At 36.6% G+C, this 26,192-nt stretch overlaps 1 protein-coding gene across 1 annotated transcript; it reads right to left on the reverse strand.

The window, feature by feature from the left end:
• Positions 1 to 2,013: 2,013 nt before the first annotated feature.
• On the reverse strand, positions 2,014 to 22,715 carry LOC124159319 (rac GTPase-activating protein 1-like). The gene is made up of 14 exons (XM_046535062.1): positions 22,607 to 22,715; positions 22,382 to 22,485; positions 22,042 to 22,244; positions 21,798 to 21,969; positions 20,934 to 21,088; positions 18,793 to 18,982; positions 14,204 to 14,329; positions 12,047 to 12,224; positions 11,318 to 11,447; positions 10,522 to 10,668; positions 8,474 to 8,724; positions 5,834 to 5,966; positions 5,186 to 5,409; positions 2,014 to 2,227 (listed from the first exon to the last, which is right to left on the reverse strand). Coding segments are annotated over exons 1-14 (2,052 nt in total). The 5' UTR covers positions 22,609 to 22,715; the 3' UTR covers positions 2,014 to 2,190.
• Between the last annotated feature and the right edge of the window lie 3,477 nt (positions 22,716 to 26,192).

The raw sequence follows: 26,192 nt of genomic DNA on the forward strand, positions 1-26,192 counted from the left end.
AAAGCCCCTTGGACTAAAGAAAATACAACCTGGCGATAGTAAAAATTCAAAGCATAGACAGGGTGTCCAGCTAATGAAAGAGGAAAAATTCATGCATAATTCCCGGTTTTCCAGGGAAATTTTACAAAATTCAAAGTTAATCTTACATAATCACTGTGATGGATAAGAATTTTGAGACACCCAAAAATTACCTACTTCAATACTTTTAAACAGTATTATGCATATTAATGAATTTAAGAACATTTACATATTTATACAAGGATAGGGAATATGTTAGTTAACACACATTGTATGTCAAATTTAAATTTATTCAATACCAAGCCAAGAAGCTGCTTGAACCTCCTAAGTAGATGCTGACATCACCTAGAATTCTATTCTTTGCGCTTTTTTAATCCTACTTGAGTCAAGAGTGCTAGATTTTGATTCTGTTGTCTTGCCTGGCATTCCACGTTTTTATGTGGCTGTAAAAATTCTACTAAGATATTGACTGCTATTAACATTATGTCACATACCTTTTAGGCCAGAAAATGGGCGTTGAAATGGCAACATTTCATTTGAAATGTAAGATATCAAAATTCAAGGTTTGAGAATAAATTCATGCATGATTCCAGGGACTTAAAATTCACAATTAAATCCTTAAGGTTGTAAAATAAGACCAATTATAGTTCATTTAACTCTGATGTGAATATTATTCTTTAAAAAATTTGATGCACACACCTATACGTGACATTATTTTTAAGGTACAGGAGGAGAAGGAAAGAGGTGTGTTGGAAATTTTAGACTCTTCTAATCTAAGTAGTAAAACTATTTCTCGTGAGAATCCAAGGAACTAAATAAAATTCAGTGCTGAATGGATAAAATCAGCTGTCCTATGGCAAATATCCATGCAATTTAGAAAAAAAGAAAATGGAGCAGATAAAAACTATTTATGATGGTCCTACACCAATTGAAATTTTTAAATATTCCATTGATGATGCATTTTTTGGAAAAAATTGCAGCATTTTCGTTAAAAGAATGTTTACGCAAGAATTCGTGCATAACCTTTCTTTAAAAAAGGGGACTAAAGGAAGTTTCTTGACATTATGTTTTTCAGTGGCTAACACACCTTATCTCAAACAAAATATGTGCTGGGGCAAGGATGCTCATAAAATCGTTCCTATCATATGTTAAACAATGTCCCAGAACTGTTTTGCAGAAATCAATGAGTAATTGCATCTGTCAGATATCAATAGTTCAGATGAGGAAGATATGAATCCCTGCTGGGAATGGTCGAAAAACATTGGTGCAAAGAGAGTATGATTATACGGAGACCCTTCTCAATGAATGAGTTGTGCTAATGCGAGAACAATATCTCGAAAGGCTTTAATTGAAGTGGATAACATCTTCATAAGGATATTTTTAATGATTTTCTACTTATGGAGGGGCACCTCGAATAACCAATACATACCTCTTAGAGTTAAGGGGAAAAACAGTAGTTGGTCTGACAAAAGTAATAATCAATCTATATTTCAACAAAATTTTCAAGTCATTCTATACTTTTATTTTTGCTAGAAGTGGAATTTTTTCCACTGGCACTGTGAGAGACAACAAAATTGCTAATTGTCCTCTTTGCAGTCAAAAGGAATAGGTTAAAGAGAAAAAACAATAACTTCCACAAAAAGAGCGATATAATCTTTGTCAGGTGGCTTGAAGCAATCTAAAATAAAAGACTCTATTCTAAATAACAATAATATATGTATTACCCGATGTACAGAAAAGCATGAGCATTTTAAGAAATTAAAGATAAAATTTGGATTATCCATGTTTTCCAATGATTAGTGACGTCTTTTCCCTTTTTGCCCTTATAATGGGGAGTTTACTGTCTTCCATAATGAATGCAAATTTTGCACACCATTCAAAAACTGAAATTTATTTACAGGCAATGGATGAATTAATGCTGTAGAGTGAACATTAAATTCAATCAATAAAATGAAAGATTACTTTTTAGGATTTGCTAAAAATAATACACTAGTAACATGTTAAACTATTTATTACAATTATTTAAGTCTTCTGTACATTAAAAAAAAACTAAAAAAATATTGTCATGAGAAATATATACAGGTCCTAAAACATGTTAGCAAGTAAACTTGTAGTAAAAATGTTGGTTGTCTGTTATACGCCATATGGATTAACATCATCACAGCAATGTCTTCATGTTGGAGAATCAAAGAACTTCTTCCCTTTCCACCTGTAAATTCATAAAAAGCAAAAATGAGGAATAAAAAAATACAATAGCCATCAAATGCAACACAGAGTCACACATAAAAGAAGTTGAAGAAGTAAGGAACATACCCGAAACATCCCTGACCAAAGGGGTCAATATTATAAATTATGTATATGGTAAAGAAAACAATATTACAAAATGACAAACCTAAGTCATGGTCCTAACAATATCAAAATTAAGTATGATGTCCAAAATGTCCATTTAATAACATATCACATGAATACGTAATATGCCTGACGAACCAGAATTTTAGAATTTCTGGGCTAACAGGGGTAATTTTGGAAAAGCAATTATACTAGGTTGAGCGTAGAAAGTTTCCATAGGAAAAGCAATACATACTTGAAGGGCACTGGATGTGTCCGAGGCATGAGAGTGGCAAACTATTCAAAGGAAATTAAGATGGGAATGTAACTTTTTTTGTGGGTATTACAAAGGATATAAAGCTAGGAAAAAGTACTTGATCATACTCTCCATGACAGAAGGCAACACTTCCAAAATAGTGTCACCGATTTTTCCATCTCTAACTCTTACAACTCATAGTAACCGATACAAAGCAGCAAGTGACATTTTCACACCGAGAATGTGATCATTAGTGGTGACTATGCTTACAGCCGTTAAATAAGATTTCGGTAAGAAAAATTAAATACAGTGAGACCTCGATATAACGACACCCCACGGTGCACTAATAAACACTCGCTATAGCGAATTGTCGCTTTACCGGAGGTGGAGCAAATAATAGCCAATATACCTGTTGCGAACAGATATACCGGAACAGGAGTGGTGCGGCGACAGATAAACATCTATCCGATAAACGTAAGCATAAATCCAGACGAAAGGCGATGTTTTTTTGCATCACTAAACTTCCTTACTCAAATAACGACTAACTATTCAAACAATTTATAAGCGCCGCACTGAATAAAAATCATGCAAAGCATTGTTTCGTCATCATTTTATTTATCGAACGACAGTTTACCACATAAATTTGAGACTGAGCACTCCATTAACTTCATTTCTAACAGATCGCTAGCAATTACAGAGGTTAAGGAGTCTTCATGAAAGTCTTCCGGCGGTAAAACCCTCGCTATGGCGAGAGCCAACACCGAAAGGGTCTCGTAAAAACGAATTCTTTAACACGCTTATTATAGGGTCAATTGACGGTGCATCGACTATCTCTCGTAATAGCGGGGGTGTCGCTATAGCCCGTACTCGCTTTAACGAGGTTCCACTGTACATGAAGTTTCATTTCCTGGAAAAACACCGCCCCACCCTTCTAGGATACCTATGCGGAGGTTGACCTTGGACTGGACGAGAGTGTGCTCCTCTGGGGGAACCACATCATAAATATTGCCATAGCTCTGGTGAAAAGGGTCTGGATAACCACAACAAAGCACACAAGCAAATGCCACTGAGAGGGGTTTGATAGAGGTCAGACGAATAGCCTTCAAGGCATTCAATGTCTGACGAGGGGAGTGTCACAAAACTGAGACTCAGATTTCAATCAAACATTGTAGTGTTGTAGTCCGACGGGAATGTCTCAGCATTCCATTTTTTTCAAACAGAATCTTACTTTCAATAATGTTAGATATTTTGGTGTCGCAAAAGGAAGAGTTTTTGCAATACACATGTTCTGATATTCTAAATTTTAATTTTTTGACTTTAACGGAATTACTTGAGGAAGCGTAAATATGTTCCACTACTTACTGATGCACGATTCCTATTATTGAAGACCTACCCACACTGCAAGCTAAAAGCCTCTAAACTTACGCACGATTCAAAAGACACTAAGTAACACTTTCGTCGCTTAACCGCTGCGATAGGGTAAGGATGCTGGTGTAAAAAGGGCTCATAAATATTTTTGGAAAAGAACTGTTGAAATCCAAAGGAGAGCCGTAGAGATAAAATGTCTTCTTCCTGAGTTCCAGGCGGTCATCCATCTTTTCAGCGAGCGGTCGCTCAACTGTTTACAAACCATCTTCAACTAGAGGCTCCCCAGAAGAATCTTGTTGGGAAAGTTTGCTTTTACCTCTCCGCAAAACAGAGTTAAAAATTCTTATGCATGAAACATATAGCTTTGTGGTTATCATTCTCCTTTCATAATGAGTATAGCACTGAAATGTCACGTAATGAAGTAATCCAATTCCAAAAATTAAGCTTGAATTGGAAGAATATGAGTCCATGTTGCAACATAAAAGGAAACCAAGAACATGAGCAACAAAACGCTTCATAGTGCGACACCGAAATAACATCATTGAAATTAGGCTTCGGTTTAAAAAAAAAGGGAAAATATCAGACGCTACTACATTGAAGAAAAAGATTTCCATGGGGAAAAGTAACATTTTCAAAGAAAATTATAGAAATAATGATGAATAGCAGGCTTCTGTAAATTGAAAAGCAGGAATAAAATATGAAAGAAAAAAGTGCCCACGCCAAAAATCGATATATAGGGCCTCCAAATAGGAGTCGTACACTGTAACCACTGGGCTACATCTCGTTCTTGGATGGAGCCGGTTTCTAAGGTAATATATTAGGCCTGTTAATGTGTAACTGCACTTTCTGTTTAAACTATTGTTTATATAACCCCATATGGGGGTGATTCGTGGACAGCTCCCGATGGACTACACACTACAAAGTTTTATTGAAATTTGAGACCCAGTATTGTGACCCTCCTCTTGTGAGTCTGATATGAATAACTACCCTTAAAAGATACCACGGGATGTCATGCTATCAACAAGGCCAAATACAACCTTCAAAAAGGGGAATGCAACTATCTAAGCCCACAAGTGAATGAATGAGGATCATCAGAGGATTTTAACCCAAAAAGAATCCAGTTCTGACATTTGACATTTAAGAGGAAAAGTGAGGCTGCAACATTCAAGGAACAAGAAAAAAAAACCAAACCATTCTTTTTTGACATCAACAAACCTGTTTGCTCGAGGAGTAACATTTGGAGTAGTATTCCTTGAGAAAAATCTTCGGGAGCTTCCACGATTCAATTTGTTTTCTTTTACAGTCAGGGGAGTTCTCCCATTTTCAGTGGAAGGAGTCCCAAAAGGAATCCTTGACTGTGGAGTACATGGGGCATCACCGTCTGGATTTATGAAAGATGACCAGTACTCTGATGGTATCCTCAGGAGAGCCTCCATCACCTGCAAAAAAATATTTTTGCTTAGTAACATATATCAAAAAATAATTGATACGTATGATTGTATGACATCAAAGTTGACTTCCCAAAACAAATGTACTGTGATAAGTCAAGTACAAACTATGAAATACTCAAATATGAGATCACAGATATTTAATATTTAAGGCTTAGTAAGGCTAGCTACCACAAGCTATAATTCAAAAAAAAAAAAAAAAAAAAAAAAAAAGCATTTTTTTGCATGCCCCACTGTTGAAAGAATTCATAGCCATCAATCAACACACTTATGTGCGCATTTGTATGCAGTGTGAAATGCTCATTTTTAATACTTGGCAGAGTCCATCCCCTCTACCCAAAAGAGTAGTACAATACAAGGATAATCATTCTTAACACATTCACCACTAAGAGAGGAGAAAAAATTAAGGACATACCAGATGCTGGATCCTTGTTTCATTATACATTTCTGCAGGAGATACATCAGTACCAGAATATCCAAAAACAGTGGGTCCAAACACCTTTGCTAAGTTTTCTGTAGGCATTTTGCACTCTCTGCATGAGGCAACCCTAAAATAAGAAGTATGTACATAGTAAGTTTAACAGTAAACTTTTACAGAGTACAAGGATGAGTTCCATAACATTAGATTTTGTGAAATGGCTGAGCGTGAAGCATTTATCAAAGTGGAAATACAGAGTATAATTTCTGCACCTAATTAATTGAGTTTAGTCATAAATTTTCCACGAAAAGGCATGCATACACCAACAGTAACTAATCACTTGGGCATGAACTAGGTGATTTACTTCCAGAAGTCTATCTGTTGCACTCAACACAACAACGCCGTACCCCGACTGTTCTTGAAGACTCGTGCAGAGCTTTCTCAACCCTATGGTGATACACATTAGCAGTGACAGGGGTTGTTGCAACGTTATGGGATCACCCTTTCTGAGAGATAAATGCCTCAAAAAATTTCCCTCGAGGTGGCTTGGGAAATGGAAAAAAAAAATGAGCACCATTGCCTTCAGAAATTGTCTCCAAGCTTTACCAATGCTTTTGCATCATATAATCATGTGATGCCAACCTTGATTTTGAAGTATAACAATTATATTTTACGTTGCATAGTGAGTAAGACAATGGAAGCCTTAGTTAAGTCAAAAAAAATTTACTCCCAATTTCTGGTGTAGCGCTTTAGCTGCCCAAGACCCAGATTTTAGATTTTTGGGACTAAAAATATTACCATGTTTATGAAAGTATGTAACAAATGATCTTGAAGACTGAATATTTAATTGTTTATGACTGTTTGAGAATTATTGTCCACTGTAATCTGCCCAGTCTATCTACTCCTAAAGGTACAACCCAGCAAGATAACCTAGTTACAGTGGAACCTCGTTAAAGCGAGTACGGGCTATAGCGACACCCCCGCTATTACGAGAGATAGTCGATGCACCGTCAATTGACCCTATAATAAGCGTGTTAAAAAATTCGTTTTTACGAGACCCTTTCGCTGTTGGCTCTCGCCATAGCGAGGGTTTCACCGCCGGAAGACTTTCATCAAGACTCCTTAACCTCTGTAATTGCTAGCGATCTGTTAGAAATGAAGTTAATGGAGTGCTCAGTCTCAAATTTATGTGGTTAACTGTCGTTCGATAAATATAATGATTGACGAAACAATGCTTTGCGTGATTTTTATTCAGTGCGGCGCTAATAAATTGTTTGAATAGTTAGTCGTTATTTGAGTAAGGAAATTTAGTGATACAAAAAAACATCGCCTTTCATCAGGATTTATGCTTACGTTTATCGGATAGATGTTTATCTGTCGCCGCACCACTCCTGTTCCTGTATATCTGTTCGCAACAGGTATATTGGCTATTATTTGCTCCACCTCCGGTAAAGCGACAATTCGCTATAGCGAGTGTTTATTAGTGCACCGTGGGGTGTCGTTATATCGAGGTTGCACTGTATCATGCTTCTGCCTCCACAGACTTCTCCTCTGCCATTGCAAGTGCATTTGGATCATTTAATTTTTCATTTTCCTAGCAGAAAAGGTTTTATTTAACAACTTCATTGACTACTTTTATTCCAAACTGAATATTTACACATTTACTTTTTAAACTGATTCTTGATCCTTTTTTATACCATTTTGTGGCATTTTTATTTACCACACTATAGAAGCCCTATTTGTTGCTAATGATTGAGGCAAATTAGAATTTAGGAAACACCTTATAACACATTTCTGGAGCAATTTTGAACTACTTTCGGCATTTCAAAAACAAAACGTGTTACAGGGGAAAATAAGAGTAGAATGTGATTTCACAACATATGACCCCAGGTAGCCATTTTCAACCTCCCAACAAGAATATTTGAAACGATTGAAACTAAATGATATTCACATAGTTATATGGTTTAAATAAGATTCCTAAATTAACTTTGCATCAATGTCATAAAAAAAACAATTTGGCAATTCAGGGCATTCAGGGGTATTACGTCCCCCAGAGCTAGGGGCTTCAATGAGTTCAGGTTTTCAGTAACAACTTACTTTTGTAGGCGAATGCACACGAAAACTCAAATGGAAAGGTTCCAAATATTAAAACAAAAAAAAAGAAAAATACGTCTGTGCAATGGGCTAATTTGTTGAAAAGTCCATGGCAGGGAACATGTTAACTACATTGAAGTGCTTACTAAGTCCGGATTTCTCAGGATATTTCATCCTTTTAGTAATTAGGTAACTGCTTATCACTTAGGGCAATTTGTAATTAAGGAAACGGCATACAAAGCATTTCAAGAATAATTTTAAAATACCTTTCCAACTTCTGAAATGACACAATATGTTACAGGGGACAAAAAAAGCAGAATGTGATTTCTCAACCTATAATCCCACATGATTTTCAACCTCACAATAAAAATAGTTGAAACAATGAAACTAATTGAGTTTCATGCAGTTATATGGTTTAAATAAGATTCATAAACTAATTTGGCATCAATTTAATAAAAAAAAAACAATTTGGAAATTCAAGGCATTCAGGGGTACTATGTCCACCAGAGCTAGGGGCTTAAATGGTTTTCAGTAACAACTTACTTTTGCAAGTGTAGAATGATGTATGCCAGAGTATCCCGATTGGGTTTCGGTAACTCTGAAATGGCCTCATACAACAAAGCTACTGAGTCTCCTGAGTCAGTAACTTCTGCTGCTCTTCCAAAGTCTTGCCACAAAACACGCGTAATGAGGGGCTCACTCAGGTTGCGGAGGAAGTCTTTCAAGACACCACACACCACATGAATATCATATCCATGGAGATTAGGAGCACCCTTCCCTCGCATAAATTTTTCCTGCATGAAATGAAAAACTATTAATCGTTAAAAAAATTTAACATGGGCACTTAAAGCTTTTGGAGACAAGTGAAACTGCCAAATGACTCAAAGAGAGCCACCACAGTCCCCATGCATTAAAAAGGAGATAATTTAGACTGCAACAATTACTGAGGAATATCTCAGTTAAACACCACCTACAAAATATTATCTAAAATCCTGGAAAAGAGGTTTCAAGAATGTGCAGAAGAAATTCTTGGTGAACATCAACCAGGGTTTAGAAGACAAAGGTCAATCACTGATCAACTTTTTAACAATTGGGAATCCCCGAAAAATTGATTAACTTGGCAAAAATATGCACAGAAGAATTAAGATACTAAGTTAAAATCAACAGTGAAATGTCTTGAAAATTTCATGTACTACCTGGAGTTAGACAAGGAGACTGACTCTCTCCTGTACTATTTCATCCACCTTAAGAAAGTTACCAACAAAAGTTTAAACTGCAAGATCAAGGGATGAAAGCAGGGAATAAAGTCAATGTCTTAGCCTTTGCAGACAACATAGCACTGCTAGCAGAAGATGAAAATGGCTTGAAAAGCCTGGCTATAACTCTAATAAAAGCTAAAACGATTGGACTGGAGGTAAAATAACACACTGACTTGAGTATTTCCCTGAAATAAGTGGTTACTAATTTTGAATTAATAGCTGTGTGAAGGTCAACAAATTTTAGACATGTGAGAAATTGAGTGGAAATCAAGTTTTTCAAGTTTTCATTTGAAAGTTTCTAGTTAATCACCAGTTCATTTAAAGCACAACTTTGTTATAAAAGTTAAAATATAAGAAAAGTTACTTTCAAGAGGATATGTGAAGACTCATTTTAACCCTTTCGTGCTGGACGTCAGGTGGAGCCGACGGGCATTTTAAATGCATAACACCTGATGTAGGATATAGCTGTCGCGGAGTTTTCAACGTAAATGAGCGAACGTCCGCTCTGGCTGACGCGAGGGAAGGGAAGTGACCACTGAGGTAGCAATTGTCAGATGCATTCAAGCCCAGCCTGAGATCCAGCTTAGCGAGTCCTACGAGCCACTCCTCGGCAATTAAGCCCGACCCTCCCATTCATTTAGGACCATCCTCGCCAGAGGAGTCCGTTGTGAAGTGGTTACATTTTCAATAGTTTTTTCAATGATATATTTTATTGCATACTGCAATTTTTTCATACTTTGAAATGGATTATTCGATTTTTCTGAGCGTAAGCAATTTTTAAACGAAATTTTAGGGCTAAAAATAACGGACTTCCGAATTCTTAGTCTTATTACCTTGTATTTCCTAACTTTGTTATTATTAACGCTAAAAACCCGTTTAATTCTACAATGCTTAGAAAATATTAGTAATTACTTTAGAAGAGTAAATTATTGAAAATTGACCACTATGTTTGGTTGAAAAAAACACTGGCAATGCATCAAGTTGACCGTGGATACGTGCTATGATAGGGTAAGAGGGTCTTGACCAATGGCCGGGGTAAGGGACGGACACCTCATTGAGTTAGGTCCCAAATCTGAGGGACGAAAATACCCAGGCAACTCACCCTCAAAACAGAGCTTTGTACAGAGAGGTTTAAAATATTCTTACGCTACTCGTAGCACGAAAGCTTTTTCCTAGTGTAGGTGCCGGCAAGAAAAGGTTAATGTTAAGAGTTATTTTCAACACTAAGTATACGTCCAAAATTGAATGTGAGATGATAACAAAGGGTGCATGCTAGTTACTTGTGAATGTTTTAAAGATGCTGCCTTCAACAAACATTCCTGTAATGTGTACCTTCAAAAATTTCACTTCTCTCTCTGATCCTGGTACTCTGTAAATTCCAACTTCATTGAGTCCCCGGGATTCTATCTCATTGACACAGTGGATGACAATCGAAGGAATCATAGGAGCACTCATTGGTGCATAATCGGCAATGGAGGCCTGAGGAGAGGGAAGAACCAATTTAACACAATTCATTAGTAAACATAATTCGATAAAATACTAGAGATCAGTAAATTCTATACTGATTGACGCAGTAAAAAATTGATAACAATATGTAGTTAAGGCTTGGTAAAAATCCCAAAAACAAATACTCGCAAGCATTAGATTCAAAATACACTAAATAACTAAAAAGCGTTCCCCAGAGGTCATTACACAATGGCTGCAGGAAAATGTAAAACATTCCATAACAAGCAGTAGAAAAGTATGATCAAATGCAAATAGAACCATTTTGCTCAAATATATAGTCCTCACATTTTCATTCAAAATCTCAGGAAGTCAAGAGATTCAAGCACAGCTATTTGATTCTCAAAAAAAATAATCTTCGAAAATTGGATTTACACCAAATACATTGAGCATGTAGGTACAAATTAGAAAATAAAGTCTAAACAATTTTCAACATCCATTTATCAATTTAGGAGACTCGCCTTACAAAATCATTGACGCATTCATACCCCACAAAGTATGATCATGATGAAACATAATACCACCATGCAGTGCATAAATAGCAGCTACATTTTGACAAGGCACTCATTTCAACTGAATGGCCAGCTCAACAAGAGAAGTATTATTGCACCTATGTTCAACCAACCTTTTGACCCCTTTTAATATTTGGTGTGCCACCTGACGGAACACAAGGAAGGGTAACCTCTTCTTTGCACTCTGCGTGGCACACAACTTTGCAATCACTACATTTCAAAGCAACTTTTCCAAAGTTAATCCTGAAAAAAAAATGAAAAATGGATGCTTTAAAGAAATGACGCAAAAAAAATACAATTCATGGATAAATAAAGATTCTCAAGACCACCAAAAACTAGATTATATTTATCAAATCCAATTATGCTAGTATAACACAATTCCCATATATATTTAACGTGCATGACCACATTTATCAAAAAGCTCCTCCACCTATGCACTCTTTCCCATTAAACCTACAGACAAAATTATGGCATAGTTTATTCAAGAATGCAATACAAAATAGGTATTTGCATTATATAATGTATTAGGAACACACCAAAAGACATGAATGAAAATATTATTTCAGCCTTCCAATGAAAACTTCAAAGTCACAACATTATTAGGGTGTTAAGTTTATATATATAACTTTTTTTACATCATGTTAACATATATCAAAAGGAAAAATATTATCCACACTCAAAAAATGCCACATTTATTACCTTTTTGAACAATTACAGAATAGCAGCTGCATTATCGAAAATTATTTGAGCATGAAATATTTTTTGCAACATCCACAAATCTCAACACTGAAAATATGCACCTATATATGCTATGCTATATAATTGAACACCGAGAGACCAACCTTTTCCCACAAGGAGTGCACTCTTCTGATTTGAGGACAGTCTTCTCTGTAAAACAATGCTGCCGGCTATTTATTCTCTTTGAAGCTTCAAAGGCAATTCCAATATCCGGCGCACACCAACCACCGCCAGACTGCCTTCCCTTGGTCTTTGTAGATAGACCAGACTTTTCATCGGAATCTGTCGGAAGTACGGAAATAACTTAAGTATGGAATGTATGGTTGCAACTGGCTATATGCATTACATTTATTTAACTGAATCTAGGATCATACTAAATAAATCATTTAAACCTAGACAAGAAGTAACAAAAAAGTTAGGGATTATTAGTTACTGACTTAACTTCCCTTCAAAATGCAATGACCCATTCACAGAAACAAGATCATGTATCGACTACTTTTGCATGTATATTTTCACCCATATATTCTATAATGCAATCTTAGAAAAAGAAAAAAAAATTAAGCCAGATGATTAAAAATTTGTTTTCAACTCTAACCATTCCTTCCAAAACTGACATGTAAATAAAATTAAATGCCATCTTTCATGTGTTTTTTTTAATTCTCTCATGCCATTCCAACTATCACTAAAATTACTTAAAAAGTACACTAAAAAACATTTACTGAGAAAAATTTATCTTATTTATGCATCTGAGACAGACCAAAACCCAGATAAACAAACATCCAACATGATTCCTCATATCTTTTTAATCAATCCACTGGGGCTATTTTCCCATTAAGTTCTAAGTAATTTAAAACAAATGAATAACTATAGAATCTTAACCAATATGGTGTTAAAAAGTGGTGGTCAGAACAAGGTCTGTAGCTTCATGGAGTCCTTTGCTTCAGAACTATATCAAACCTTTCAAAGAGGCACCAAAACTATGTTCTTGGTGGTGGGAGTTTTATTCAATTTTTTCCCTTACATGAATAAAAATCTTGAGAGCTGTCTAAATTACCAGTAATTTAGTAAATATGTAATAGTAAGTCTGCATAAGTATGCAGTCTTTGATGTTTTACATCAAAAGGCATGAAACATTCCAAAAGCCAGGATATATTTTCATGCATTCATTGCTACTTCTTGTCTTAGGCCATAAATGAACTTAAAAAGTACCATGAAAATTGCATGAATATTCCATGAAATCCCTTCTGGACGAGAGATTCATAGGATGGAATTCAAAAGCAATTAATTTAATAATAAATTCTAACCTAATGAATCATACTTGCATGCACATTTACTGAAATATGTTAATAGCCAAAATAAAAAGACAATCAACTTAAGGATGGAAGGCGATATTTGGTGGAACTTCGTGACAGGAAACATAATAAAGATACACTGTTGTATATTTCCCATAAAAAGACAAGCCTGTGAGCCATTCATACTACAGTAAAACCTCTATATAGTGAACCTCTTTATATCATAAACCTCCATACTTCAAACCACACCTATGGTCCTGTCAGATTTACATGTAAATTTATAGGCAAACCTCTATTTAGTGAACCTCTTTATCTTGTAAAACCTCCACGTATCATTCCAAGGAGACACTCCCGAGATGGCCAAACTACCTCCGCAAATCGTACCAAGACAACTAGAGATCATTAATGCAGCTGTGATTACGTACATGGAATGACATTTTCAGGGATAAATGTTTCACCCTCATTTTATTTCTTATACACCTTTAATATGCTGTCATTTTCACATTAACCATTCGTTATGGCCATTTTGTTCTATATGAGAGCATATCTAACAGTTAATAAGAAAAAAGGTGTTCAACTATCCTAATCATTTTAAGTGACTGTTGAATTAAGAGAGATCACATCGTTTTCTCTCGAATCATGGTAAAAATCATGCAATAGTGCTCGCTGTCTGTAATTATTTAATAAGAAATACATGTTCACTAATGCATGGAGGTTTGTTTAAGCACATAAATATAATGGTTTAAAAGACAGTAGTGCCTTTCATTTCCGAAGGTTATGAAAAATTGGTGCCTATCACTGAAACCTCTCTATAGTGAACCTCCATGCATCAAATTGCACAAATTTTGGTCTCCTCCATTACGATGTAAAGAGGTTTTACTGTACTATAATAGGCAGCTCTACCAGCACGTGCTGCTTAATGAGAATGGAACAATACCTTCTCAAATAATACAAATATATATTGCAAACCTGAGCTTCCATGCAGGCTGACAAGGTGTGGTGGGAGAGGAGCCTGGCGCCGGCTCTGCAGCTTTTGAGGAGTTGGAGGCAATGGTAGGCTTTTGCCGTAACCATTGTTCTCTTGAGATAGGATCTCTGGATGACCAACAATGCAACCACAATGTATTAAAACAAAGGGAAATCAAGACTCTGAAATCAACTTGCTGTTATCCTTTCTCCCAGCTCTAATCAGAAATTTCAGTAGTAATGACAGGAAGATGATGATTTAGTGATGACAAAGAAACCAACTTAGTGACCAACAAAAAAAAAGTAGAATAATGTAGCATGAAGCAGAAGGCTAAAGGTTATGCATTCATGTACAAAATGCTGGATGAGGAAGGCAGAACTACATTACGCAACTCCAGATGTTTCAAGCAGTGTTTCCCAACAAAAAAGCATAGGATAGATATTATCATTGAAGAGTAAGCAAACCAACAATAAAAACATGTGTGCTAGATTTCAGAGGTTGCAAATGAATTCCCATGCAATGAATGGAAAAATATTCCCATCGAATTTGGTGAATTTAGAGAACTATATGGTAAAAATGTTAAAATGGGGTGCAACATGCATATAAGCTCAACGTTAACCATAAAATGCAAAACCAGTGCCATCGGAAACCCTAACAATAAGATTGTGAAACAGAACAAAGGACAAAGAACTCAAAAAGCTAGAGCAGATACAGAGAAAGCACTGCCCTTCAATACCGGACTTCCGATTGGTATACAACAAATCACCAAAACCGAATCTTCAACAGCAAAAAAATGTGTTATCATGCCAAACTAAAAGACACAGAGAGATAGGTACCACACCAAATAATACAATTTGATTGTCAAACACCTTCTGAGAAAATTCTGTAGCATTGTTGGCCATGAGCAATGATAGTGACAAACAACAAAACAAAAATGGTGCGTTAAAATATAGCATTAATCATGCACATTCCTTCTCCTTTTAACCAAGACTTGCCCTGAATCATTAGTTAAGTGAACCCGAGTATAATTGTACCAGAAAATTCACATATGTATCGCTCATTAAAAAAATTAGTTTTTTACATAAGGTTTGACCAATGCCTAGGTCAAAATTTTGTCTTCTTTTATGTCTATAATGCAATTGCAAAAAAGTAATAGCAAATCATGTACGTGGTTTCAATATGAAAACTTGAACATTTTTCTAACACATGACGTGTCATGCTAACCGAACAAAATGGCAAACAGCAGTCTTCTGATGCAAGCCTGCTATCATACCAGAATATTTTAATATTAACTACAGTTTACACGACTGAGTAACAACATCACCAATGTTTGAGTTACATATTGTTAACAAAATGCTTAAGCTGTGAATATCTGGTATTAAAATTATCTTACAATTAGTGCCACTTGTTTTCAAAGCTCGCTCACAAATATTTAAACATGCATTGCAACACGTTTCCATTTGAGATCATTAAGTAAAAACCAATATGTAGCTTCATTTCAAAAAGTTACCCACTCCATCAAATCTCGCAGTTAATTTTTCTGAATTAATGAGCTTCAAAATTTAATGGTTGGAAATTAGCTTTGAGAGGAAAATTAAACGGAAAGAATTAACAACCAGTTTACAGAAAGACATTGGTAGAAATATCATTAAACAAGGCCATTTCAAATGCAATCAATTTAAGTGTAGACCAGGACCAGACCAAACCTAGGGATAGTAAAACATTGAAACTTCAGGTTTTGGTTTGGCATTTGGAGGAGGCGACCGACAGCCGAGGTCATTTGTGCCATGAGGGAAGGGTATGGAAGGAAGGTTGGAGAGAAACCCGGCATCGGCATTAGCCTGCTCTTAACGAAAGGTGCTAAGGGGACCACAGCTTAACGTCCCATCTAACGGATGGAGTGTTTCGCTTGAAATGCCCTCCACACCACATGCACGCAGGGATCGGTCAGCCTGTGAAAATTTTCTGCCACCACCGGGATTTGAACCCAAGCTGATGAGGTGGGAAGCCAACACTCTAGCCACCACACCAACCCAATCCCCTTGAAATTTTACCATTCACCATATAACCAATTGAGATAAATGGAATTTTTTAAAAATATCTCAAAAACCATCCAATTTCATAGCACACAGCTTATGGAATTGACTGCAGTATAGGCTATATGTTGTAGGTCTGACTACTCTCTAGATAGGATCTTGTCACCACAAATATACACAAAGAAAAGTCAGATTCAGCTGTGGCGGCATTGGAAACAGTCAGATGAGACGTATTTCTGTGTCAACTATGTCCATGAATATGACATTTTTGGCCCTAATCTATAAGGATTGTGGGCATTATTAACATCCAAGTAAAGAAAAAAAAAAGCCTTAAGGAATAAAAGTAACTGATTTTTAGACAATCTGGACAAGGAATATTGAATTATTTTCTCACCACTCATAGGAATGCATGTACCTGTAAGCTTAATGATCATCAATCATGCCAGTAATAAATTATTCTATATTCATAAATAATTATGTATCAATTACGTAGAGTCTCTACATAACGAAGTGGAGGGGGCCCTAAGTTTACGTTGTTACAACTAAACATGGCTAAACAAGGCCCAATCCATGAGTTTGTAAATTGAACTTCGAACCAAGCTTCCTCAAGTAATATCATGGCATTTATTTCATAACTGTCCACAGGGAAGGAAAACAATTTTTGTAAGCCCCTCAAACTTTGAATCAACAACCACATGGTATCAGGCACCTCTCCCCATTTTGCGTCCTTCCCTGTGGCAAAGCATGCAGCCACTCATCAACTGGCATTTAATGATTGCTACAATGTTCCTGTTTTGGACTCCCTACCCTACACAGATCACCCACTTAAACTTGATTCAATTGAATTAACATACATTTGGCTCTTTAAAGCATTTAATCCTACTTGCACATCAACAGATAATTGGATAATTGCTTCAGCCCACTCTGCCCCCCACCCACGACCATGCCTCCCCACCATTGACTCAACTCTCCTTCATCCATTTGGAACACTCTTGTTCTTTACTCTGAGGAAGGTTGGGAGTGCCACCAAAAATGTACGTTTGTGTGTCTTTTTTATTGTGTATTTTATACTGCCTTACACCACCTGGGTTATATTTTACATCAAATTCCATTTCTGCACTGAAGATGCTGGTGGGATTACCAATGAAACTGTCATCATCAGACATGTAACAATGCCGTGGAAACCAAGAAATCATGAGAGCAACATTCAGGTAGTCAGGCATGTGGTATTCATTGCAAAGGCCTTTGGTAGTATAGTGGTACGTATAATTCATGATAGTTATTTTTATGATTGATGAGCTCTCCCCAATTACATTCCAACCCAGGTGAGTGCCTGCTGACTTCTAGCAATGTTAGACATTCAGCTTAGACACACAGCCATCAAGGCTATGTTGCTAGAAAATGGCCCAGTCAAGGAAGATCATCCCCCTCTAACTTTTCATTGGTTTATTCCTGATTCTACGTCTGATCTTGTGGTCTCACCCAACCCTTTCTCACTCTCACACCACTGAGAGAGGATGCCACACGCTCAAGATGCGTGAGTTCAGAACGTAATAATCGAGACATCAAAATAATTCTGAGGAATTTTCATCCACGAAAAACATTAGGAAAACTATACTCATCAACTTTTGGCTTCTTATTGTAGAACTTCTTTCGGCAATTTCAAAAACTCCAACTTGTTTAGAGAGAAGAAAAAAAACTGAAGCAGAAGAGAAGGAGTACTTAAAAAGAATACCCACAAGGATTTGTCTTACTAGTGCCCCACCTGCATGGAGGAGCCACGATAGTGCTTTGACCACATAATTTGCAGTGCTAAAAATTATTAACAGCCCAAAACAACATTTTTGTTTACAAAGACAAAAATAATGTAATTATAGGAAATAAATACCAAATTGTGGGAGAGCTCTCAATCTTAAAATGAATAAAATTTCCATTATATTTCATAACAGCCAAAAAGAGATTGAAAACATGTCTGGCAGTGGGACCAACTTCGAAATAGGCATACTCAGGGAATACCCTAATTTAATTAAGCATATGCCTACAAATACCAATTTTCTGCAATTCCACTACTCTGATAGAAGCTTTTTTATAAAAGTAAAGAAAGTAAAAGATGGATAATTAATTTGCATGGCTACAATTCCTCTTCTATAGGGCGACCAAAGGCAATTGAAAAGGCGCATTCCCCTGATTACAGTTTCCTAATTGGAGAGCAAAAATTCAACTTGGCTTCATGCATGGGGCCTTAGAAAAACTCACATACATGGAGGAGGTGCTAAATGATGGAAAAATATACTGGGATCCAAACAGCGGAAGCCATCTTTAAAAGCAAAAGCATTAACTTCAAAATTCTATTTCATACCATTTACTTCAACTGTATTCCGAAGTACATTAACACTTCTCAAAAGAAACAAAATGTTGATAGTTTGAATCATGTTCCATCAAGAATGTTGTCAGAAAGATAAGGAAAAGAAAGTACTAAGCCACAAGGCCTCACTACACATTATATTGCGTCAATTGCTTCTTGGGAATAAAAATAAAATAAACATTAATCTTACCATTGAGAGTAGGAGCTGATGGACGTGCTATTGTACTTGGAGGAAGTGGAGCAGCTTTCTTCTTATTTTCCTTGTCTCTGCCAGTTTCAATTGTGCATGTGGCATTCACTGGCCCTTCTCGTGAAACATGAACAGTAGTTGTTGCTATAACATGACCTCCTTCATCAACTGCTTTGACTCTACGACTCTTCTGAAAAATTTAGCGACAACGCATCTCAGTAATGCAGGTATTGCACAATATGAATCGTCTAAGAAATAGGAGGACCTTTTTTAATCTAATAGATGATTATCTTTCATACAAGTGATCAGGAACCAATAAAAAAGGAACGACAATTATTATATGACACATGGTCTAACCAACACTCAGAAAGAAATACAAAGTTAACTAAAGAAGATTTTAAAATGTTAGACAACAGCACTGAAATTTACCACAACAGCAATCTTACAGGAATATTTATCGCTCATTGCTGCCAATCTATTATTTAACCCTTACTTGGACACTGTACTTTCACTTACATATCCAGACAATCAGACCCTTACTGTTAATATGTATTTATTTTCTTACTGATATACATCATCTTTCTTGGCTAAAACCATTTGTTGATGATAAATAATATTAATTTATACCAACAACTGCTTTTTAACTAATGTTTGCAATGTGAAGTACAGTGCAACCTCGATATAACGACACCCCACGGTGCACTAATAAACACTCGCTATAGCGAATTGTCGCTTTAGCGGAGGTGGAGCAAGTAATAGCCAATATACCTGTTACGAACAGATATACAGGAACAGGAGTGGTGCGGCGACAGATAAACATCTATCCGATAAACGTAAGCATAAATCCAGACGAAAAGCGATGTTTTTTGCATCACTAAATTTCCTTACTCAAATAACGACTAACTATTCAAACAATTTATAAGCGCCGCACTGAATAAAAATCATGCAAAGCATTGTTTCGTCAATCATTATATTTATCGAACGACAGTTTACCCCATAAATTTGAGACTGAGCACTCCATTAACTTCATTTCTAACAGATCGCTAGAAATTACAGAGGTTAAGGAGTCTTGATGAAAGTCTTCCGGCGGTGAAACCCTCGCTATGGCGAGAGCCAACGCCGAAAGGGTCTCGTAAAAACGAATTTTTTAAAACGCTTATTATAGGGTCAATTGACGGTGCATCGGGTATCTCTCGTAATAGCGGGGGTGTCGCTATAGCCCGTACTCGCTTTAACGAGGTTCCACTGTACATACCTAAGTGGTTTCATGCTTTTTTATCACAAAAAAAGTTGGAACTTGGGATACGTATTGCCCAAATGTATAGCTGTTTACAGGAATATTAGTACTTTATGGAAACACTTATGGCATATTGTTGATCCCACTAATATCTCTTTCAAATATCCTAAAGGAACACCCCACCTCCCTAAAAAATGTTTCCACTCCTCCTCGGAATTTGCACTGCTATTATGGATTTCTGTCTGATGGTTAAATTCTTATCCATCAAATGCCATTTCAAGTACATGTACTTACGAGAGCAACATGCATGTTACGCCTAAAACAACAGCTTTTGCCAGCACAACTTGATTGGTTGTAAATGGATCACAAAGGAAAAAAAAAATCTATTATTTGAAATGTTCCTTTCTTAGAAGTATATTGTTAATATAATTGAGGCAATCGTTAAAGCGTGAACAATGTTGCGATAATTGACAGCAGCATGCCTACCTAATCCTCGGCTTCATCCCACTTCTTGTTTTCACAAGGTAGCCCGCTCTACCCCCACCATAGGAGGACCTAGATAGGGGATAGGCTATGTGATGGAGGGTATTCAACTACTTCAGAGATGTGATAAAAATTGGTACATAAACCTTGAAGCCAGTTGCGTTTGATTTAAAAGACTAGAAAATTATGAAATAAGCATTTAAGTTTAAAGGAAATGGGTCGCTAAATGGGTCTCTTACATGACTTGTTCGAACTTGTTACCACCTTGAAATTTTGCCCTTGCCAAAATTTTCTATACCTCAAATATGAAAATTTTATCCCAATATTTTCTTGTGCAGAATTTCATTGCAGAAATAAGTCTCACCTTATAAATTTCTCGTTTAAATATCTCCCAAGTTATCAAGAGTATGACAATACTTACATTTGAGCCGCCAGACGATCGCCTACGTTTTGCAGCTTGTGTCTCTTCACTATCAAGAGAAGGCCTCTGACTTTTCCACCTTTTGCCAGACCTCAAACATGAGTTGTCTAAATCATCTTCTGAGCGTGAAAAGCTCAAATCTGAGAGAATGGAGCCTAAAAATAAAATTAGCATTTAGTCATGCAATCATCAATTCATGCTACATTTCAAATCAACAAAATTTACCCTATAAAAATTATTCTTATAATATGAAAAATGTAGAAGATAATTCGTTAGCTTTACAATAATAACTACAAAATGACTACGTAATTCTAAGTAGGTATACTTCTCAACTTACAATTAGTTAAATATTCATGAGCAATGCTTGCTGAAAGGGCACACAAAATTCTGCATCATCAAAATTAAACCCTAAACGAGACTATGAAATTCAATGTTTCAACAAATGAGGGGACAGCACAGGCAATTAAACAGGTCAGTCCATCCTCCAAAGCAGCATGAGTAATGATTTGAAACATTGTATTTCACTGCAGAACGATGACACACACAATTTTTGAGCACCCATGCCCACAAAATTTCAGAAAATTAGCTGTTTGCAGTGGTAAAACAAATCGACCATGGGATAAACACCAACAGATTTCCCTGCTAGCTAAGGTTAGAAGAAACAAATTCTTCACAAGGCGGTATTAAAAAATGATTTGCCCACCATCTATTACAATTTACTCAGTCATACGATAAACTACATATTCAGTTCAGAAAGAAATTAAGTTAGAATTAAGCTATTTGTCGCTAAGATTCATGGCATTTCTAAAGCATGTTACTTTGGAGGTTAATACGGTACGCTTAAATTCCAAATCATAGACTAACCTGTTGTGTCAAATTCAGTGATGGTTTTGAGTCTATCATCATCAAGTCCAGCGCGGCTGTTCCTCGCACTCTTCACAGTTGAATTCAAAAGCGCCAACTTCTCCTTCGTCTCTTCATTAAGTTGGTTCTGCTGAGGCACAAGTAAGTCTCTGATGAGAGCCACTTGTCTTTCCTGAAAATAAATGTCACTTCTTCAATAACACACAAATATTCACGTCTTTTACAGTGGAAGGGCTCATCATACCATTGCCTGATTTTCTAATTCAATCCTCCTCCTCCTCTTTCTTTCCTGATCGAGCATCCTTCTGGCACTTTGAATTTTATTTTCTGAAGCAGACATCTCCGTCTGCGACTTGGCCAATGCAGCTTGTAATCTCTTGCATTCTTCGACCGCTGCACACCACTGAAGTCTGCATTCTTCTTGATTGATAACGAACCGTAAAAACTCTGAAATCCAAATCACGCACATCAATGTATTAAGGGCCGCTCTGACACATGAGCCTTAACATTATCAAGCTTCAAAACCGAGAAGCCACGCATAAATTAAGACAGCGATACCAAACTTTCAAATGCATTGTACGCACCTTGCTCGGATCCTTCGATCAGAATATTTTGAAGTCTAATAATATCATCGAATAATGCTCCTAAGGACAACCCTTCTTCGCCCATATTGAACCTACCGAGCAACCTACACGCAATTGTTATTTAAAAACCACAAATATCGGTGTTAGATGATCACTTGCACAGAACAATGCTACACTAATCACACAAGAAAATAACTAAATGACCAGAAAGATTAAAAAATTTACATTTCTTCGACTCTCCGTTGACGTTCGTCCACTCCTTGTTTTGTTATTGACCCTCCGCCTCTTTCCCACCTTTTCAACGGACAAGTTCAAAATCTGCAAAATACGCACAGACAGCCAATCAGAGTCGAGTTTTACATCTTCCCCCTCTCTCTCATTCCTTGTAGTTCCACTATGTTCCACATAGCGCTAGTGATGTCGCATGACATGGCGGTTAATGCAAATGATGATATTGGCGGTTGCGCGTAATTACTTCAATATACTATCAGAATGACTCACTTTGACCCAGAACTTTCACCTCGGAAGAACGTTATACTATTTAAATAATTAAATTTAATTAAAAAAACAATTATTACCTTTATTTTCCTTAGATCTTACATTGGCGTTCATCAATTATCAATGGTATAGTTTGGTGACATAATAACGCCTTCATATTTCCATTTCTGTGTTGTAAACCCACGCTTTACGATGGGTTCTAATAATGATGGAACCGGTATACAATCTGAGCTGATTTCGCGCGCCCTTTTCAAAGTTTCAAATTATGATGATTTCATTTCCAATAGCACAATATATATCATCCATATAAAGTGTTTTATAAGCCTTATTTGCCAGCGGAATAGATTTTAACATATAGCACTATCTACATACGTTGATGATCTTTATATGGTGCCTCCAGAACAAATAAAGGTTCAAAATTTGTCATAATTTGCCATATGGTTGATCCTCCACAGATTATTAATATCACAAAAATATAGTCGAATACATTTTATTAATTGATTCAGAAAAATTAAATATTCATTAATTGAAGACAAATCTTAATATAATTGTCTTTAACAATTAGGGCTGGCCTTGCCTGAGAAAAGCCCAAAATGATATCTATTTGCAATATACATTGTACATATACGTACGAGTATTATAGATGTATTTTTTCACCTCATTTTAGCCAGTCAAAACTTTCATAGCAGCTCGAATCTCTATATCTGAAAATGGTTAGGTCAGATCAAGAACATGTATGGAACCAATGCTTCCAATCAGGTACACATATGGACCTAAAGTTCCACATTTGGAGCATATACCCAGTGAGAAATGGGTGGTGGAATCCACATGGAACCTACGTGGAAATGTAACGTGGATACCACATGTTTTTGGTCGTGGAATCAACGTGGAACCCACGTGGAAATTTGGTGGAAAAATTAAAACAGCAGTAGGTGCTGTCCTAAAACCATTAAAACCTCAACCACTCTATATCTAAACATTCTATGCATGTGTCTACGATTTTTCATGTACTCTCATGGCTGCCTTTCCACGAATTATATAAAAATAGAATGTGCGATACATTTTCACATAACTAGCATGATTTCAGGATGATAAATGACGCAATGTCACCAGAGAGTTAAGTTCCACAAATTAGAAATTCTGTTTAACATTTTATGCTAATCACCACAAATCCACTTGAAATCAACGTGGATTCCACGTGGGTCCAACCACTCAATATCCACCACCACCAAATATCCACCACTCAACGTGGATTCCACCACCCATTTCTCACTGGGTATATACTGAATTTTGGTTCCTGGTTCCTTATGAACCAACTGAGAATTTACTCCATGCCAGCTACCCATTCATTTATTCATCGATGATTTTCATGGAAATGATGCTCTAAAAGTGAAATTGATGCTATCTTCAGCGTGTAAATAGCCTTTGGATTTCATCAAATTCATGTCATCCACTTTAGTGCTAACCCGCTGAGAGCATGTAAGTTTGCACTGTTTGATTTTTCACTTCCATGACGAGCCCTGTTTTGTATGTTTAGAGCAGGGTTGCTGCGAGTCATTATATGTTGGCATGCAAGTCAGTGACTTGTTTGAACTTGACTTGACCACCGTAAGTTTTTTTTCCAGGTGCGGATAAAGGCTGCTGTTTTGTCAGATTTGGGAGGGGGTGAATTCACCACTTTCTGTGGTGCCAGGGTGGTATGTAATATCGAGGATCTCCTCTCTGGTAATATGTACCACTCAGTGATAATGTATATGATTATATGACAAGTGGCTTTTAGATATTCCTCAATTTTCTTAAAAAAATTAGTAACCAAACTGGTAAAATAAGAATTTGCATTTGAGAGCCGTCCTAATTTCATTATCATTTCCTATTTTTCCAGAAATTGTGGGGGAGATCCCACCCCCAATACCCCATTAAATGCACCAGTTTGCATCAGGGTTGATTTCACTAGTAAGACTTGCCTTGTTTCAGAAGTTTAATGCAAGTTTGCTCCGAGTCAGCAAATCAAGTCGGTCAAATGTTTCTACAATGGTTCAGTAGCGGATACAGAAAAAACTTGAGGGGGGCGCAAAATATTTCTTGAGCTAACTTTACTTTTATCGGAATGAAAAATAAGTCGCATGCAAAGTTTGAGAAAGTTTCATTTAAGCTGATTTTAACGTATACAAGATAATGCTATCTTATGATATAAAAAAGTTACAATTGTGGTTCTGCAATGTTAGGCAATGCAGGTGGCCCCGCAGGGGGGGGGGGGCACATGCCCCCCGCACCACCCATATGTATCCGCCACTGCAATGATTGATAATTTCTCCGATTTTCAAAGTTAAGCTAATAGCTAATTTAAAAAATAGATATGTAATTGCTGATGAGATCTTCTTCATTATCATGTCACATACAGGCAATTTGTATCTCAGACAAAAGACTGAGAACAGAGAATTTTGGGGAGTGCCAATGTTTTGTTTAGTTCCTAATGCAATAGTTTGAGTTTGTGTAGCCTTGTTTGCATTTTAGACACTTGCGAGTCCCTAAGGGGTCTGGACTTTCGTGATGGTTTTGGATGACATTTTTGCTAGGTATGTACATAGTTAATGTATAGTTTCCATACCATGTTACATATGTTTCCAATGTAACAATGGTAACACTTATTCAAGATGCCACAAACTATTAAGTACTCCAGCCAAAGTAATAATGTGGTCATGTTGAGATACATTTGCTAGTGCCTCTCAAGGTTTTTTGTAGAGTGATAATATTTTCAAATCAGCAAAATAATTGTGGTGAGCATATCAAATAATCTTTTTCATGTTGTAGTTTAACACATTCAGTGCAGAGCACGTCAATAGGGTGGTTTCCTATTATTTTTTTATTGCCTAAATCGAAAGATTATTACTCCTAGAGTACGTATTTCACGCTCTTAGATTTTTAAATGACGATATCTATTTTTCGCGATCAAATGAAAAGTGAAAAAATTCAAGCGCGCGAAAACGCGACGCGTAAGTAGGAATGAAGGGAAAAAGTCCGTACGACGCATTTCTGGTTCCCCCTCCCGCCTGGTAGGTGACCTTGATCGAGGCTCTGAGCGCTGATAGGACGCAGGATGCTAACGGGTAGCTGAGTACCTTCCTGTCTGGTAGCGCATGGCTTAAAAAAGGTTTATTAATACCTTATCAAGCGAAGAAAACTTTCCGACCTTAGCCAGTTTTAATAGGTGATTATTAAGACATGTTTCCCTGAGCTCTGTTACTCATGCATGCATTGGTAGCCTCTGACGATGCATAACTCCTATCCTCTCGTGTAGAAACTAGGTCCCTGT

The sequence above is a fragment of the Ischnura elegans genome, chromosome 5 (assembly GCF_921293095.1).
Source record: "Ischnura elegans chromosome 5, ioIscEleg1.1, whole genome shotgun sequence".
Classification (NCBI taxonomy): domain Eukaryota; kingdom Metazoa; phylum Arthropoda; class Insecta; order Odonata; family Coenagrionidae; genus Ischnura; species Ischnura elegans.